A 19443-nucleotide genomic window follows, 5' to 3' on the forward strand; every position below is an offset into this window, starting at 1 on the left:
CATTACCATGCCGCCCAGATGCAGCAAAGCTTTGGCTCCACGGTTCAGCGAGGCCACCCTGGGGATTCTCCTCCAGGCTGTCCAGGAAAGGCGGGAGGTCCTCTTTCCGAAGGCTGGGAGCAGTAGACCCTCCCACCTGACCATGCTGACTGGGGGAGGTCGCCAGGGAGGTCGGCACCCATGGCACCCAAAAAAGGATCACTCTACAATGTGGGAAATGAATGAATGATCTGATTTGCTTGGTCAGGGCAAGTGAAACTTCTATTCACTCCAAGCTGACACTTGCTGGGAATTTCCAGCTACTCCTTCTCCTTCTCTTCCCTGACTACCCACCATCCCACTATCTATCCTTTTCCGAATTAAACGGGTGAACGAGAGAAAGGTTTAGCTCTATGAACTAGCTTATAATCATCAGCTATCTCTGCTGCTTGCCTTACAGATTCAATCCTCTGTTCCTCCTCATGAGTTGTCACTACCGAAGGAATTGAATCTTTAATTTCTTCCAAAAGAATTACTTCTCTAAGAGCTGCATGTTGTCTGTATTTTTAATTCCTGTACCTACTGGTCAAAATTACTTTGATTTACTCTTTCAAACTTTACAGCCCAGGCTGTTTTCTCATATTCCTAAATTTCTGCCTATATGCCTCAGGAACCAACTCATATGCACTCAAAATAGCCTTTTTTACCACATCATAATTCACCGACATTTCTTCTGACTGTGAAGCATATACCTCATGTTCTCTACCCATCAATCACGATTGTAACAACAATGTCCAGTTTTCCTGTGGCCATTTCATCTGTTTAGCTAGCTTCTCAAATTAAATAAAGAATACTTCAATGTCTTTTTCCTCAAACTTTGGAAGAGCTTGTAGAAATTTAAACACCCCCCCACTGGGTTCTGATCTGGAGGTAAGTCCTTCCTCACCTCCTAGTGTCTCTTTTTTAACTGCCAGCATTTTCAGTTGGAATTCTCTCTCTCTCTCGCTCTTTTTCTCTTTCTTCCTTTTCTATCTTCATAATTTCTAATTACCTTTCCTGTTTTCTTTCTCTCTCTTGCCTTTCTGCCTGATCCCTTTGGAATGCCCTTTTTCTTTCCTTTTCTTCTAATTCAATCATTTTCATTTGCAACTGAGTTTGAGCCCATTCCATTGAACTGCCCCTTGGTGAACTCTGTCTCTCAGGTATTCCTTCCAATTTCAAATGCTATTTTATCACTTCAACTATGTCTGATTTCCTAACCCTGCAGATAATCCTAATTGTAACTCATCCACCAACTCCGTTAACTTATTCTTGGATACTTTCTGTAATCCAGAGATATATCTTCTGCTTCCAAAAAAGATTTAGTCATGGATACAGCCATTTTTGCAGTCTCACCACTTCGAAAATACCTCTCACCAACTCCTGAATTTAAAGTGCTTCTCGTACTCATAACCTCATGGAGTCATAGAGGTCTACAGCACAGAAAAAGGCCCTTCAGCTCACCGATTCTGCACCAGTCAAACAAATACCTAACTATTCTAATCCCATTTTCCAGCACTAAGCCTTGTATGCCATGGCATCGTAAGTGCATATCCAAATACTTTTTAAATGTTATGAAGGTATCTGCTCTACCATCCTTTCAGAGAGGGAGTTCCAGATTCCCACCACCCTCTGGGTGAAAACATTCTTCCTCACATCCCCTCTAAACCTCCTGCCCCTTACCTTAAATCTATGCCTCCTGGTTATTTATCCCTCCACCAAGGGGAAAAGTTCCTTCCTGTCTATGCCCCTCATAATTTTATACACCTCAATAATGTCCCCCCTCAATCTCCTCTACTCCCGTCTATCTAATCTCTCCTCATAATAAAACTCTCCAGCCCAGGCAACATCCTGGTAAATCTCCTCTGCACTGTCTCTAGTGCAATCACATCCTTCCTATGATGCAGATTCCAGAACTGCGTGTAATACTCTAGGTGTGGCCTAACCAACGTTTTATATAATGCCAGCATAACCTCCCTGCTCTTATATTCTATGCCTCAGCTAATAAAGACAAGTATCCCATATGCCTTCTTAACCACCTTATCTACCTGGCCCGCTATCTTAAGGGACCGGTGGACATGTACACCAAGGTCCCTCTGATCCTCGGTACTTAAGATCCACCAATTCCAAACCAATCAAGGAATTTCAAATATATCCCGCAAAGAGCCCCCAATTATTATGACATAGCTGATAGTAAAGAATGTGTTGTTCAAGTCCCAGAGGGAAACTTCAATCAACTGTCATAGTCAATTTTTGCAATTTGTATGTTTCGAGATCAGGCTTTGAATTCAGTTATAATAAGACCAAGTCTCGAGGTTTTTTATAAGACTCAATTAAACATTTATTAATTAAAAGATTGTAAGCATATACATATGTCTACAAATTATTATGACAATAACTTCAAAAAAAAATCCCCTAATTAATCTGACTCTCAGTTACACCTCCGTTAAGGCAACAGTAAAACACAGATTTAAACAGACCCTTCGCAAAGCACACTCTGGCCTGTTGCATTCAAAATGAGTTTCTTTCAGCTCTGGGTCCTTGCAGATAGCGGCTTGAGGCTTACAGGCTGGAGGCTTTAGATCTTAAAATCACTCCCCTTTTTACTAACAACCTTCTCTTCCTTTACACATATTTTCCTCTTTAAATGTATTTTGAACTTTACCTCTTCTAATAATAAGACCCTTTCATAATACCAATTTTATTAGTAAGCTTTGGAAAAAGTAAACACATTGTCTGGCTTCTTCTAACTAGGTGTAATATTTCACCCATTCTTTTGAGTGGTTTATTTAAAAATGCAAATTGTCCCCTTTACACTTTATCAAACCTACTTCTCTTTTATACATCAATGCCTCTAGACCATCTGGCTTTAATCCAGTGAAGATACACACACATACACATAGATACCACTAGAACTCTATTTTAAAATAATTCACAATAACATTGTAGACATTATTTTATCTTCTTGACAGCAGCTCATCATCACCTTCTCAAGTGGCAGTTGGGGATGGAGAATAAATGCTGGCTTAGCCAGCGATGCCCACGTTCCATGAATGAATAAAAAAATTAGCATTTTAGCCAGATGTTATGTGACCGCATGGGAATTGTTCGGCAAGGTTAGTGATTATCCAGATGCTGCCCCAACGAAGTCTGCAGCATGTGGATGTTATAAGTATTTGTCACAACCAACATTGGAGTTTTTTACCCAGTTGCACTTCACAATGGTCTTTATTTTGTGACTATGAGGTTTTGGTTAAAATTGTATTCATCATCATGCACTATAGCCTTCCCTGCCTCCCTGCAATGTGATTTCACCTCCATGCTTAAGGCTGAACGTTATTCCTCTTATTAGTCCCAACTCTCCACATGCATGAGGCTGAGCAATGGAAGTTGGTTCCACTCAGTGTCATTTGAAATGTTTGTTAGACGGGAACGAGGGTTGTCTGTGTGTATGTGTGTGTGTCTTAATTGGATTAAAGCCAGATGGTCTAGAGGCTTTGATGTATATAAGAGAAGTAGGTTTGAAATGGTAATTAGGGTAAACATAGGGTAGGTACAAGCTAAAGTGTAAAGGGGGCAATTTGTATTTTTAAATAAGCCATTCAAAAGCCATGAGATATTACGCCTAGCTTGTAGAAGCCAAACAATGTGTCGGAGGTTTGTGCTCGTCCTGATGAACTTGTTTACTTCCCTGTGAGGATCATGGTTTGCTTCTGAGCATCTACCTAGGGTTGCTTCAAGGAATCCCTCCGGGACCACAGAATGCAAATCGATATGTAAATCATGGCATGATTATGCACTCATTGACTTAGGGTTTCTAAATATGATTGTCCTTTGTGAGACGGACAATGTTGAGGACTGCAATGGTATGAAAGCGTTGCTCTGGCAGATGTCCTGAGTGAAGGGTATAAGTTATCATTGACTGCTGTCAATACTGACTGGGCTATGTCTCTCTCATATGCCAAGGCAATGCAAGGTGTAAATTTGGCACGCTTCCGATGAATGTAAGTTTATAAGTGTTTGTCGATAATCACACGATAGTCCTGCTGATCCACTCTCTGTGAGGATAATGCTTACTTTACGCCCAGCTTTTGTTGCATGTTGTCATATTACAAATCAAAGTGTCCTGATGTCCGATGGCACCTTGGTCTCAACTTCAAGATGTAGTCTCTGCATTAATCATGCATTAGAGCTGGCATTTGTAAATATGGTGCTGTCTGGATATGCCTCCATCTTGAGACGGTCCAGCGCTAACCATTGACAAATATTTTTCCTCTTAGAGTCGCCTTGCTAAGCTGCTGTCATGTAGGCATGAGTGCATCTATGGCTGGAATTTTACAGCCCCGTCGCGGTAGGGATGGGGACGTAAATGTGGCGAGCCGTTCTACACTCCATTGACTTCGGCGGGAACGTAAAATCCTGCTGCCATAAAATTCTGCCCTATGTTTGCAATAGCATTTCAGCCTCTTGAGGGATGCCATGGCCACTGACTTATTGGTGCCATGGCTGAAAGGACTGCACTATGTGCAGTTGCTTAAGGATGTGTGCTTGTGGAGTGCAAAGCACATTCCACAGTGGCCACATAGTTCCTAGTCTACTGAGTCTTCCGAGGATGACCCCCATCGTTTAGATTGAAGGTGACTTATGCCTCCTCAGTGATCGTGAGATTGTTGTCCTTTCGTGACATGTTGAAGGTGAAAATGAAGATATTGCATCGAAGCGTGAAGGGGACTGCCCTCAATAATTTGTCTTCACCTTACTCCTCCTGGAATCTTGTAGCTACACTGTGCATTGGTGGTGGAGGGAGTGAATGTTTGTGGATGGGCTGCCAATCAAGCAGGCTGCTTTGTCCTGGATGGTGTCAAGCTTTTGCAGTGTTGTTGGAGCTGTAATCATCCAGGCAAGTGGAGAGTATTCGATCACACTCCTGACTTGTGCCTTGTGGATGTTGATAAATTGCTGCAGGATTCATCCACAAACATTCACTCCCTCCACTACCAAGTCACAGTGGCAGCAATGTGTACCATCTACAAGATGCATTACAGGAACTCACCAAGCCTCCTTAGACAGTACCATCCAAACCCATGAATGCTATCATCTAGAAGGACAAGAGCAGCAGACACTGGGAAAACCACCATCTGGAAGTTTGGGGAGTCAGGAGGTGAGTTACTCGCCGCACGATTCCGAGCCTCTGACATGGTCTTGTAGCTACAGTATTTATGTGGCTAGTCCAGTTCAGTTTCTGGTCAATGGTAACCACCAGAATGTTGATATGGGGGATTCAGCGATGATAATGCCATTGAACGTCAAGGGGCATTGGTTAGATTCTCTCTTGTTGGAGATGGTCATTGTTTGGCACTGTGTGGCATGAATGTCACTTGCCATTTGTCAGCCCAAGCCTGGATATATCATAAGTAATAGGAGCAGGAGTCAGCCATTTGGCTGCATTGGTTGGCAAGTGGTCAATCACCATTACTGGTGCATTCTCCATGGCAACACCTCTACCAATCAGAGTCCATTTGCCAACCAATCAGCACTCTCTTCATGTATAGTATAAATTGTTGTTTTCCCCTGATATTGGTATTCTTGTGTGTGTCCTGACGGGTGCAAGACAAAAAGCTTCGACTTGTCTCTTTTTTCAGCAATACTCAAGTTCTGTACTACCAAACAACTAGCTTTGTCTACCTTAAAGAAAAATTATTATGAATGTATTTCACTGTTCAGCTTTTCCAATTTTTTTTAAATTTTGAGTTTTCATTTGCTTGATGAATCATTTTGGCATAATGACAAGTTATTTAGTTGTTATTGCAATATTTATCTAACTTTCTTTTCAATACAATTTCAGGGTGGCAACCAAACAGCTACTGTTATTGCCTTGTGCTCAATGATGGACTTTAACTTGACCAATGAGACATGCCAGTTGGCCATCCGAGATGTGGGCGGCCTAGAGGTTCTGATTAACCTGTTAGATACAGAAGAAACCAAATGTAAGGTAAGCCAGATTGCCACTTAAGTTATTGCAATATTATTTGTAAACATATAAGAGCTCATTTTTCTCTGCCTAACACGCTATTGTATACTCATTTCTTAGCACTAGGGAGAAGAGAAAGAGACAGCAACATCACATCTCAGCCATGCTTATACACGATGCATGTTCCAATCAGTTTAGGGACAGACAAAAAAAACTTGGCTTGAGACAGGTGAAGGTTTCACTGTAATATTTAAATTATTCAGAAAATCTTTCTGTCACCACCCATGTCTTTGTGCTTCCTTGATGTTGCAACTAATTGACAGTCATTGGGATAGATTTTGAAATTGCTCCATAACGTAAAATGAGTGCTAGCAAGACAGAAGCCCTTTTTTCCATTTCTCATTGCTTTTATTTTCATTCACAGAAATAAATATCAGGAGAGATGTAAGATGTCCTGCCAATCTTCTGACACCTGTTTTATACCAAGTCATAAAGTCAAGATCTAACTCATTCTAACTGGATGATGATGATTGCTAAATTCTGAGGAGGCAGACAACTAGATTTAAAATGCCAAAAAGATGATTAGTTTGGCAGTTTTGAGGCTGCTTCTGTCCCTTATACTCCTGACACTTAGGCTGTCTTGAGCTTCAGCGTCAATTGAATTCTAGGCAGGCCAAGATGTCCGGCAGGTATCCAGCATCTCTTTTTTTATTCATTCATGGGATATGGTCATCCAGGCAAGTCAGCATTTATTGCCCATCCCTATCGCCCTTAAGTGGTGGTGATCTAGCATCTGGATCCACTGCAGTCTATGTGGTAAAATTACTCCTGTGGCGTTATTAGGTAAGAAATTTCCGGGATTTTAACCCAGTGATAATGAAGAAATGTCGATACATTTCCAAGTCAGGACAGTGTGAGACTTGGAGGGGCACTCAAGGTGGTAGTGTTCCCATGCACCTATTGTCCTGATCCATCTAGGCAGTAGAGGTCACAAGTTTGAGAGATGTTGTTGAAGAAGGCTTGATAAATTGCTGCAATGCATCGTAGATAGTACATACTACAACCAAGGTGCACTAGTGTGGGAGGGAGTGAATGTCTTAAATGATGGATGGGTTGCCAGTCTTATTGAGTGTAATGAGAGCTGCACTCATCCAGGCAAGTGGACAATATTCCATCCCACTCCTGATTTATGTCTTTTAGATGGTTGAAGGCTTTGGGGATCATAACAACTAGAGAATAGAGAGGTTATACAGGGCATTGGTGAGACCATATCTGGAGTACTGAGCACAGTATTGGTCTCCTTATTTAAGGAAGGAAGTGTGTTGGAAGCAGTTCAGTGAAGGTTTACTACACTAATATCTACAATGGGAGGGATTTTTAAAAAATTCTTTCATGGGATTGGGGCGTTGCTAGCTTGGCCAGTATTTATTGCCCATCCCTAATTGCCCTTGAGAACTGAGTGGCTTGCTCGGTCATTTAAGAGTCAACCACATTGCTGTGGGTCTGGAGTTACAGGTAGGTCAGACTAGGGAAGGACAGCAGATTTCCTTTCCTAAAGGGACATTAGTGAACTAGATGGGTTTTTACAACAATTGACAATGGTTTCATGGCCATCATTAGACTTTTAATTCCAGATTTTTTTTAAATTAAATTCATATTTCACCATCTGCCATGGTGGGATTCATTATCCTCATTCGCTGCATTACTAGTCCAGTGACAATACCACTACGCCACTGCCTGCCTCCCCTGTCTTATGAGAAAAGGTTGGATACAGGCTAGGCTCATATCCACTGGAGTTTAGAAGAGTAAGAGACAACTTGATTGAAACATATAGGATCCTGAGAGGTTTTGACCGGGTGGATATGGAAAGGATGTTTCCTTTTGTGGGAGAATCTAGAACTTAGGGGTCACTGTTTAAAAATAAGGGGTTACCCATTTAAGACAGAGATGAGGAGAAATATTTTCTGTGGGTCGTGAGCCTTTGGAACTCTGTTCCTCAAAAGACAGTGGAAGCACAGTCTTTGAATATTTTTAAGGCACAGGTAAATAAGCAAGGGGGTGAAAGGCTATCAGGAGTAGGTGGGAATGTGGAGTTGAGATTACAATCAGATCAACCATGATCTTATCGAATGGCGGAGCAAGCTTGAGGGGCCAACTGCTGCTCCTATTTCATATGTTTATATGTTAAATGAGCGACCCTTTATGTTTCAGCTGTGCCCCCAGTTCTGGATTCCCCTATGAGGAGAAACAACCTCTCAGCATTTACGCTGACAAGCCCCTCCTCAGAATCTTATACGTCTCAATAAGGTCACCTCTCATTCTTCTAAACTCCAATGAGTAGAGGCCGAACCACCTCAACCTTTCCTTGTAAGAAAATCCTTCGTTCTAGGAATCAATCAGTCTAGTGCTGCTTACAATGCAAGTAGATCCGTCCTTAAATTTAGGAGACCAAATATACACAGTCCTCTAGATCGGGTCTCACCAATGCCCTGTACAGTTGTAGCAAGACTTGCCTACTTTTATACTCCATCCCCCTTGCAGTTAAGGGCAACATTCCATTTGCATTCCTAATTACTTGCTGGACCTAGATGTTAACTTGCTATTCTTGTAGAAGGACACCTAGTTCCCTCTGCAGTATTCTATAGTCTCTCTCCATTGAAATAATATTCTGCTTTTCTATTCTTCCTGCCAAAGTGGACAACCTCACATTTTTTCACATTACACTCCATCAGCCAAATTTTTACCCACTCACTTAACTGGTCCCTTTGCAGACTCATTGTATCCTCACAACTTGCTTTCCTACCAATCTAAGTACCATTCACAAATTTAGGGGGTGATTATGGCGCAGTGGCAATGTCACTAATCCAGATACCCAGGCCAATGCTCTGTGGATATGAGTTTCATGTGGGATTTAAATTCAATTAATAAAATTAATTCTGGAATTTAAAGCATGCCTAATATATTGCAAAGCCAAAAGAGCTCCTCGCCAAAGCCAAAATGGCACCGGAGCCTCAACACCAGAAGTCTCGACCTGAACATGGCACCCGCCAGTTTGGCTGGAGGGACGGGGGTGGGGGTGGTGGGAGTTGTGGGGAAAACAGGCTCTTTCTGAACCACAGATGTGCAAACTACAGAGGCAGCTGCACATGTAAAAATTGCTGCTGCCTTCAAACAGATGCAAGTTTCATTACTGGGATGTCTAAAACATGACTCATGGGTTTTAGACATTTCAGAAAAAGGATGAAAGCTGCTAGAGTTATCTAGAGAGGTAAAGTACCCTTTTGGAGAGGTCCAGGTACCCTTTGAGAGGTAAGGTGCCCCTTTAAGATCGTTAAGAGTAGACATGAATGTCTGCAGAAAGTGGATAAACTCCTTGGAACTGTCAAACATAGAAACATAGAAGATAGGAGCAGCAATAGGTCAATCAGCCCTTCGAGCCTGCTCCACCATTCATTATGATCATGACTGATCCTCTATCTCAACGCCGTACTCCTATGCTCTCACCTTACCCCTTGACACCTTTCGAATGCAGAAATCTATCTATTTCCTTCTTAAACATATTCAATGACTTGGCCTCCACAGCCTTCTGTGGTAGAGAATTCCATAGGTTCACCACCCTCTGAGTGAAGAAGCTTCTCCTTATCTCAGTCCTAAATGGTCTACCCCGTATCCTGAGACTGTGACCTCTTGTTCTTGACTGCGCCCCCCCCCCAGCCAGAGGAAATATCTCTGCATCCAGTCAAGCTGTCAAGTCATTTAAACCGTCAAGCCCTTTAAATTAAAAAAAAAACAGTCTGCTGTGACTCTGCTTGCAATTTCACTAGCTGTATGTTGATGCAAGTCTGGGGTTGGCATTATAGCATTAGTGCCGCTTGACTGCTTCTACAATCTATCATTAACACAGTGGGGGACTTGTAAATTCACAGATTGATTAACAGCTCAAATGCAAATAAAGAGATTAGCTGTCTTTGATGTGGAGCTATGAATTGGCATGGATAGGGTATTGGGAGTATGTGAGGGGTGAGGAGGTGTAAGAGGTGAAGCTTGAGGGCTGTTTTTGGTTTTATTGCATTTTTTACAAGTGGTACAAAGTTCTGGAGCACCAAGGCGGCCTTTTAACCAGCCCGCCTTGTTTAAGTTACTGTGTATGCATTGAGTAAAGGATGAATCTGGACCTAGTATTTTCCTTAACACAGGTTTATTCAAAAAACCAGAGCACAAGCACTGACTCCCCTTTTCCTCCCCCAACACTGGTGTAAACCAGTATTTATATACTTAAGAATAATCACCCAATCTGTCCCCAATTAGTAAAGGCTGCTCTCACTTACAAATAAAGCATGCACTTCATTGTAACATGATTCCAACATGAACAGATTGCCCTCTTTCTTAAAAAAGGTGTATTTTTATCTTCAGACAAAAAATAATGATGAAAAAGAAATAAGTCACACATTTGAGATTCAAATCATGAGTTGTCTTTCTTCTAATACTCCCAATAATTTCTCACTAGAAACATTCCTTTTGTCAAAACAATCTTTAAATTGATGGCTTTTTACCTACTCATTTGAGTTTGGGGGATTTCCTTTATCTCCATTTGTTTTAGATTTGCAATATCAATTCGTAATCTTTTTTCGTTTACACACTTTGTGGAGTACACGTTATCCCAAAGGGAAGTTTTGTCTATATAACATTCTATTGGTACATTTTCTTCAGCATTTCCCTCAGAATTTCCCCTAATATCTTTGATAAAAAGAATGTCATGTCAACTGTATTGACAAGTGCAAAAGCCTCAGCAGCTAGGGAACTTTTTACTATTCTCCTTATTTTCTTGGCTTCGCAAGCCAAGAGGCAACATATTTCACTTAACCCATTAGAAATATTATGAAACCCACTGTAGTTGAAAACCCATCACAAAGGTTTGCATGAGAGCTATCACTAAAACAATCAATTTTATATTCTTGGGGTTACCCAAAGATGGAAATTTCAGCACTTTTATTTTATTTTTTAGAATGTTTTGTTTATCCGTAAATGTCTTAGACCTTGGTATGTTTCATTATACACTCAGTTCTAAGACATCAAAATTTGATCTGGTTGGGCACACAGACACGGCCAGCTGCAATTGTCCAGCAAGACTTTGCAACTGCTCCATCTCATCTTTGGAAGCATCTATATCTTTTTGTGAGAACCTAGCCCAATTGACTGTGCTAGGGTTAACGCTTTCTAAATAAGATTGTTGATGTAAAGAAACATCAACCCATATGGTTTTATTTTCAACCAACATATTTAAAGGCTCCAGAAGCCGGACTCACAACCTTAAATTCTGTTCTAATCCTGTCAGCAACATTGTTTTGAAACTCACTAGGACCTCCCCATAGGAAGTAGTCAACATCATAAAAATGCCTGAGTTTCCCACCATGGTACCAATAAAACGTGGCAGGATCTGCCTTCAGTTGGAGACAACCCAACTTTAACAACTCTGATCTAACTGAAAAGCACCGTACTCTGGAAACCTCGTTCAAATCATAAACACGCTTATTTAACTTCCAAAGTTTTCCTTCTACATCTGGCACCTCCTTAGGAGGTTTGAGGAACACATCTGCCTGGAGGTGATCCCCCTGCAGAAATGCAGCTTTTATGTCTATTGACTTACACTCCCAGGAAAACATGACTGAAAGGGCTGAAAAAATTTTCAAAATTATCCTCTCTACTGTGGGTGAGTCCACTCTCTATCTGCGAAGTCCTCATCAAAACCCCAGGCCACTAACCTAGCCTTGGCCTTATAAAATTATGGGGGCAAAGGATAAGGTATATCAAAGATTAGAGACAAGGTAAGAGAAGAAAATAGTACTATGGGAAATGAGGGTCAGAGAATGGCAGCAAGGGACAGAGAGAAAAAACCTAAGAATGCGCAAAGAATCAAGACTAGATGTCACAAAGATAACAAAAAGACTAAACTAAAGGCTCTCTATCTGAATGTGCGTAGCATTCATAACAAAGTAACTGAATTGATAGCACATGTTGAAGTAAATAAATATGATCTGATACCCATTACGGAGACCTGGCTGCAAGATGACAAGGATTGGGTCCTGAATATTGAGAGATATATAACCTTCAAGAAGAATAGAAAGCTAAGTAAAGGTGGAGGGTAAGCACTCAGTCAAGGATGGCATTTGTGCAATAGATAGAGGTAACCTTGGTTTAGGAGATAAGCACATTGAATCAGTTTGGGTGGAGATGAGGCATAGTAGAGGAAAGAAATCACTAGTGGGAGTGGTCTACAGGCCCCCTAATAGTAACCAGAATGTAGGTCAAAGTACACAAGAAGAAATATTGGGTGCTTGTGATAAAGGGACAGCAATAATCATGGGTGACTTTAACCTACATATAAACTGGAACAATCGAATTGGCAGTAGTATCCTGGATGAGGAGTTCATAGAATGCTTTTGAGATTATTTCTCAGAACCGCACATTCTGGAACCAACCAGAGAGTAGGTTATATCAGATTTGGTATTGTGTAATGTAACAGGATTAATGATCTCATAATAAAGGCATCCCTAGGTAGCAGCGATCACTATACGATTGAATTTTACATCCAGTTTGAAAGAGAGAAGAGTGGGTCTAAGACTAGTATAACTGTAAAAAGGGGCAACTATGTGGGCATGAAAGCCGAGCTAGCTGGTGAACTGGGATACTAGGCTAGGGGATAGATCAGTAGAGAAGCAGTGGCAGACATTTAAGGGGATATTTCAGAATACTCAGAATAAGTATATTCCTACAATAAAGAAAAATCTAAAGGGAGGACCTGCCATCTATGGTTAACTAAAGGAGGTAAGGAAAGCATCAAACTTAAAGAAAAAGCCTATAACTGCACAAAGGTGAGTGGCAGGTCAGATGATTGGTCAGAATATAAAGAATGGCAGAGAATGAAAGGAAGCTAGCTAGAAATGTAAAAATGGTTAACAAGAGTTTCTACAGGTATTTAAACAGGAAAAGAGTAGGTAAAATGAATGTTGGTCCTCTAGAGAGTGAGAATTGGGAGTTAATAGTAGATAAGGAAATGGTGGATGAAATGAACAAATATTTTGCTTCTGTCTTCACTATGGAGGATACAAAAACATTCCAGTAATAGCTGTAAATCAGGAGGTGGAGGGGAGAGACGAACTTGCTGAAATTACAATCACTAGGGAAGCAGTGCTGAGCAAAATGACGGAGCTGTGGGTTGACGAGTCTCCGGGTCCAGATGGTCTTCAGAGGTGGCATTGATGTTAATTTTCCAAAATTCCCTAGATTCTGGAAAGTTTCCATCAGACTGAAAAGTAGCAAATATAACCCCTCTATTCAAAGAGGGAGGAGGCAGAAAACAGGAAACCATCAGCCAGTTAGTTTAATGTCTGTCGTGGGGAAGGTGTTAGAGTTGGCCATTAAAGAGGCTATCGCTGGGCACTTAAAAAGCTCAAGGTAATTGGGAAGAGTCAGCATGGTTTTATGAAAGGGAAATCATATTTAACCAATTTATTAGAGTTCTTTGAAGAAGCAGCATGTGCGGTGGTTAGAGGGGAGCCTGTAGACATAGACCAGAATTTTTGGGTCCCCCGCTCGGGGACGGGGCCCTGATGTGTGGTGACGCGGGTACGCGTCCCGATGTCACCGTGCGTCATTCAGATTTTCAGTTTTTCTGATCAGCATGTGGGAGTGGGGGGGGGGGGCCCGCTCGCCGACGGGGGAAATGATGGGTGGCAAATTGGGGCGTGTGCCCCGACATCACAGCGTGTCATTCCGATCTTCAGTTCAGCGGGCGCGCACCGGAGTCGGCTGCATGCCCATCAAACTATCAAAGGCCTATTAAGGTCATTTAAATAGCAATTAAAATAATTAACAGGGCTGCCTGACCAACCTGAAGGTTGGCGGGCAGGCGAAGAGCCCAGGCGACCTTCGCATTTTTCATGGCACCTCATCCACAGGCGGGATGAGGTTTAATGAAGGATTTATAAATGCAGTAAAAAATTTTAATAAAATTCATTGACATGTCCGAGCTCATGTGACACTATCACATGATGGGACATGTCTGAATATTTTTTTCTTTATTTCAATTTTTCATTACCAACTTAATCTCCCTGAGGGAGATTTCTGCGCTGTTTCGCATGCATGCGTGAAAGAGCACAGGCCCCGAATTTCCCTCCTCCCCCCGCCCGCACAGGGAGCACTTCGTGCTTCTGGGTCCGTGTCACGCTGAGCGGGCCTCAATTGGCCCACCCATGTAAAATGGCAGCGCGCAGCCAATTACGGGTGGCAATCGGCTGCGCGCCTGCTCCCGCCAAGCCCACCCAGCGGAGAGAAAATTTTCTCCATGTATCTTTTTCCTTTATCTGCATTTTAAACTTTGGATCTGTATTTTAGGTGATAACTTCATCACTTTTATCTAAGGAACTTTCAGCAGCAGTTTTTGTAATAAACTAACCTTTATTTTGTTTAAGACTAAAGCTTGACTGCTGGGTTATTTTTCTTAATTAGCCCACTCATAAATTAAAAGAGGGCTACTTACACATACACACATTCTTAACTCACAGACCACTTTAAGTAAACATCTTTTACGTGTTCATGACACAAAGCATCCACTGTCTCTGCAGCCACTTCTTTTAAGATCCTAGGATGCAGGCTATCAGGTGCAGAGGACCTGTCAGCCTTCAGCCCCATTAGTTTTTCCATTACTTTTCCTCTAGGGATAGTGACTATTTTAAGTTACTCCCTCCCTTTTACCTCTTGATTTTCTACTTTTCTTGGGATGCTCTTTGTGTCTTCTACTATGAAGACAGATACAGAATACTTGTTCAAAGCCTCTGCCATTTCCTTGTTTCCCATTATTAATTACCCAGCCTTACCTTCTAAGGGACCAATGCTCACTTTAGCTACTCTTTCCTTTTTTATATTCTTGTGAAGCTTTTATGTCTATTTTTATATTGCGTTCTAGTTTTCTTTAATAGTCCATTTTCTCCCTCTAATTTTTTTTAGTCATCCTTTGTTGGTTTCTGAACCTTTCCCAATCTTGTGGCGTACCACTAATCTTTGCAGCACTGCACACCTTTTCTTTCAATTTGATACCACCCTTAACTTCCTTAGTTAGCCACAAATGGTGCAATCTTCTGGTATTGAAGGTATCTTTGTTGAGAGTTACGAAGCACCTCCTTAAATGGCTGCCGTTGCTTCTCCACAATCTTCTCTTTTAACCTTTTAACCCAGTCCACTTTAGCCAATTCTGGAAAGAAGAATGACGTAAGTAATGGCATGGGATTATCAAGATGACAGATGACTTCCAGGTAGTACTTCTTCAGTATGGTACATGAAAGATGCTTCTATTCAAAGAAAGTGACATCACCATTAAGCAAACTGACTAATTTGCTATTCAGTTTTGCTTTCAATTCATAAAAATTAAAGCTAACATTTTTATGTATCCATAGGTTGGTTCTTTAAAGATTCTAAAAGAAATTAGTAATAATTCACAAATTCGGCGATGCTTGGCAGAACTGGGTGGTTTACAGATCATGGTGAAAATTTTGGACTCCTCCAATAAAGATCTCAAATGTTTGGCTGCTGAAACTATTGCCAATATAGCCAAATTCAGAAGAGCAAGACAGACTGTCAGACTTCATGGTGGAATTCAGCGCCTGGTAAATAATCGTTTTACGATAAATTACTACAATTTATGCAATTTAGTTAGGTTAGTAGAACAAAGAGCTGTGTGCTTAGTTTGTTTTAATGATATTTGTAATAATTTCGTTCACAAGTGTTTCTGATACAAAAAATTATTAATAACAACTGTCAAATTAGCGGGGAGGGATACAGTTGACATTTCAAGTCTGTATGATCCGTTTGATGAAGGGTCATACAGACTCGAAAGGTCAACTGTATCCCTCTCCGCAGATGTTGTCAGACCTGCTGAGTTTTTCCAGGTATTTTTGTTTTTGTTCTAGATTTCCAGCATCCACAGTATTTTGCTTTTGTCAAGTTAGCAGGTTCAACAACAGTAACTTGAATGTACAAAGGATCCTAATGTGCTTTACACAGGGAAAAAAATTATAGTTAAGCTGAATAAAGGAGCAAGTAATTGTATGAGAATTAGGAGATGGAACTTAAAGCTTGGTGGAAAACTTGGATTTTGAGAAGATTTTTTAAAATGGATGGAGGTGATAGAAGTGGAGAGGTCTAGACCAAGAATTCTAGAGTGCAGGGTCAAACAGGTGAAAATTCTGCCATCAGTGTCAAAGCAAGAGCAGAGCATTCATAAAATGCCAAAAAGAAAGGACTGAAATATTGAGAGGGAATGTAAAGATAAAGGAATTTGCAAATAAGTGGCAAGGTCATAGAGAGGTTTGAATTTAATTGACAGGTAATTATGCTGTTCTACTAACCTGTGCACCTGAATTCGCACTATATATACTCATTGGCAGTCTCCCTAAGGTAGTACTTCCACTTCTTCCTACTCGCCTGCTCTCTAAAACCAAACACCCCCACTCACCCTGCCCCCCTTGCTAAGCTGCCCAAACCCTCCCTGTCCAACATGTTGGACTTACCATGCTCTAGGATCCATAGAGCCTTCTTCTTGAAACTGGGTGCCGTCTCAGCAACACCCACTAATGCACTTTTGGCGCTGCTGGGACTGCTGGAGCTGCATTTGATTGGCTGGCAGTTCCCGACGGTGGAACCTCCTCCTTGGTGAAGAAGGAAGTCCCACCGGCAGGCTTTCTGAGGTCACTTGACCTGAAACATTGGGGTGGATTTTACGTTCCCCTGCTGGCTGTGTTTTCAGTGGGGGCGGAGCGGTGCATGTAAAACGGGGAATGTGCCCACTCCACTACTTTCCAGCCCATCACCGGGATTAAAACCCCCCATAACCCGGCAGGTGGGTGGTCACCTGGATGACGTTATGACTGCAGGGTGGGCTGGCATGGAGCGAGTTGGCTCCATACTAACTTTGCTTCCAAAGGGCGCCATCTGCCCTCCCCGTAATATGCAGTCCACTCACCGTTTCTCTCCACAGATGCTACCTAACCTGCTGAGTTTTTCCAGCAGTTTTTGTTTTTATTAAAAAGATATCTGTTGGGTTAGGGAAAGGAAAGTACCCCAGCTGCGTTAACTTAGGCTCCTCTATAATCTTCGGGCTGCTTCTAGGATCCTTGCAGGCCCTTGATTTTATGCAAGTTCCGTTCCAAGCCCAACCAGAGTTGATGTATGGTATTCTCAAATGTTGGCTGGAATGTAAGGTGGATAGAAAGAACAAGTGAACTCTTTCCTGCCCAGTACAATTATAATTACGTATATATTTAATTACACCTCTTCAAGCACAAGCCCATTGACATAATCAGAGGGAACCCCTGTGAGCGCAATGCCAAGAGGATAGCTTTAAAGTTATTTGCAGAAGACTTAGAGGGGAGTAGAGGAGAACATTTTTACCCAGAAGGTGGTGGGTGGCTTTAACTTCCTGCTTGAAAAGATAGTAAAGGCAAAAACCCTCATCACATTTAAAGAAATGGATATGAACTTGAAGTGCTGTAACCCACAGGGCTATGGACCAAGAGCTAGAAAATGGAAGTAGGCTAGGTTGCTCTTATCCAGCTGGCACAGGCCTTCTTCTGTGCTGTAAAATTTCTATGTTTCTAGATGGAGCCAGGTCTGGGGTTGGCTATGAGGAACCTGCATATCAGGAAGGTTAGAACTATTAGAAATTTTAACAGTAAATGAATATGAAAAGTTAGCCAAATGCAAATAATTAAGAGATTTGCATGATTTTTAAAAGATTTTGTTTATCATCAGAAATGTCACATTCTATGTTTCTTTATTGTAGAAAATGTCACAAGGTACTTTACATAGGCCTGAATTTTTCACTCGTCGGGCACACGTGATCTACGGGCCCGGGAGCGGACAGGAAACAGGCCCCCCGACCGCAATCGCCCCCCGACTGCTATTTCAGGCTGGCTGGCCAATTAACGGCCAGCCAGCGTGAAATGTGCGCTGACAAAGGCTCAGCACTGCCAGTGGGCTCGGGAAGAGAGCGGGCGCCGACGTCACTGCTGGTGCTGGGGAGCGCTTCCAGTGAGCTCCATGAAGGCAGACAGCTGCCTCAGAGAGCTGCAGAACTCCACAGAATAAACAAAATAACGAAAGTGCTGTAAAATATGTTCATGCAGCACAATCAAGCACCTGAAAGCATACCTCATAAAAAAAACAGTCCCCAGATATCATTTTTAATTTTATTTCCCCACAGAGATTTCATTCCGCCCTGGATTGAGGTTTAAGCAAAATGTAAAGGCCACCTAGCTGATTGGCCCATCCCTCAACCATATAAGTGGCCACGAAAAATTGCTTTCCATTGTCTCCTTAATGGGCTTAATTGCTCGCTTAAATGTCGGCGGGTGCGCTTCGAATGCCACACGTGCCCGAGTGCGTGATGACGTCGGGACGCTTGCCCGACATCATCTCGCACTATTTCGCGGATGGACTGGTTGGCCCGTAGATTCCGCCTGCGGGATGTAAAATTCTGGCCGTAGAGGAAAAGGAAAAAAGGTTTCTGTTAATTCTGTTAAATATGCATCCTCCTGTAAAATAATTGCTTCCAGTTCTGTCAGTTTATTTCATCCACACTATTTATTTCAATAAATGCATTTTTTCTCCATCCCCCCCATCCCTTTTTAAACACTATTCATTTCCTTTTTGTCTAACAAAACTCTATCTGTGCCTCAGTCTTTGAACTTTTGTCTTGGTAATAGTTGCTTGGATAAACTTTGGAACCAGAATGTATGAAAATATATTTAAAACAGTTTTTAAAATCTTTTTCTTTTTATATCATTTTAGGTGGGTCTTTTGGACTGTGTTCCAATGCTCTCAGCTAATCTATCGGCAGAACAAGTAAAAGATATTGAAGTGGCACGATGTGGTGCTCTTGCACTCTGGAGCTGCAGCAAAAGTAAAAAAAATAAAGATGCTATTCGTAAAGCTGGTGGTATTCCTTTGCTGGCTTGCCTGCTGAAGTCTCCTCATGAAAATATGCTTATTCCAGTTGTCGGCACACTGCAAGAATGTGCTTCAGAGGTAACAAAAATCAATGGCAATGTGAAATTATACTTTCTTTGAAAATATGTATACTTGTTCTTTTTCATTTCATATTACTTGTATGTTGTCATAGGTCCAAATAAAGCAAAAAACAGCATCTTTAAAGAAAATTAGATTAGAAGATGAATGTAATATTTTTGCTTATTTAGCAGTAGAAACATTCAGACTTTATCTGAAAGCTGATAAATACTGATACTTGACAACTTAATTTTTACTTCTGACAAATATGTCTATGATTGGATTGACATAAAGATTTTTTTAATTTGTTCATGGGATCTGGGCATTACTGACTAGACTAGCATTTATTGCCATCCCAAATTGCCCTTGAGAAGGTGGTGGTATGTTGCATTCTA

General features: G+C 41.5%; 1 protein-coding gene across 1 annotated transcript in view; it reads left to right on the forward strand.

Moving 5' to 3' along the window:
- The window catches only part of odad2 (outer dynein arm docking complex subunit 2), a 469867-nt gene that overhangs the window by 176225 nt on the left and 274199 nt on the right, over nt 1–19443 (forward strand). Inside the window, exons 11-13 of the mRNA XM_041183936.1 lie at nt 5864–6010; nt 15442–15651; nt 18833–19069. Coding sequence (XP_041039870.1) covers nt 5864–6010; nt 15442–15651; nt 18833–19069 — 594 coding nt within the window. The remainder of the gene's footprint in view (nt 1–5863; nt 6011–15441; nt 15652–18832; nt 19070–19443) is intronic.

The sequence above is a fragment of the Carcharodon carcharias genome, chromosome 3, assembly GCF_017639515.1.
Source record: "Carcharodon carcharias isolate sCarCar2 chromosome 3, sCarCar2.pri, whole genome shotgun sequence".
NCBI classification, from domain to species: Eukaryota; Metazoa; Chordata; class Chondrichthyes; order Lamniformes; family Lamnidae; genus Carcharodon; species Carcharodon carcharias.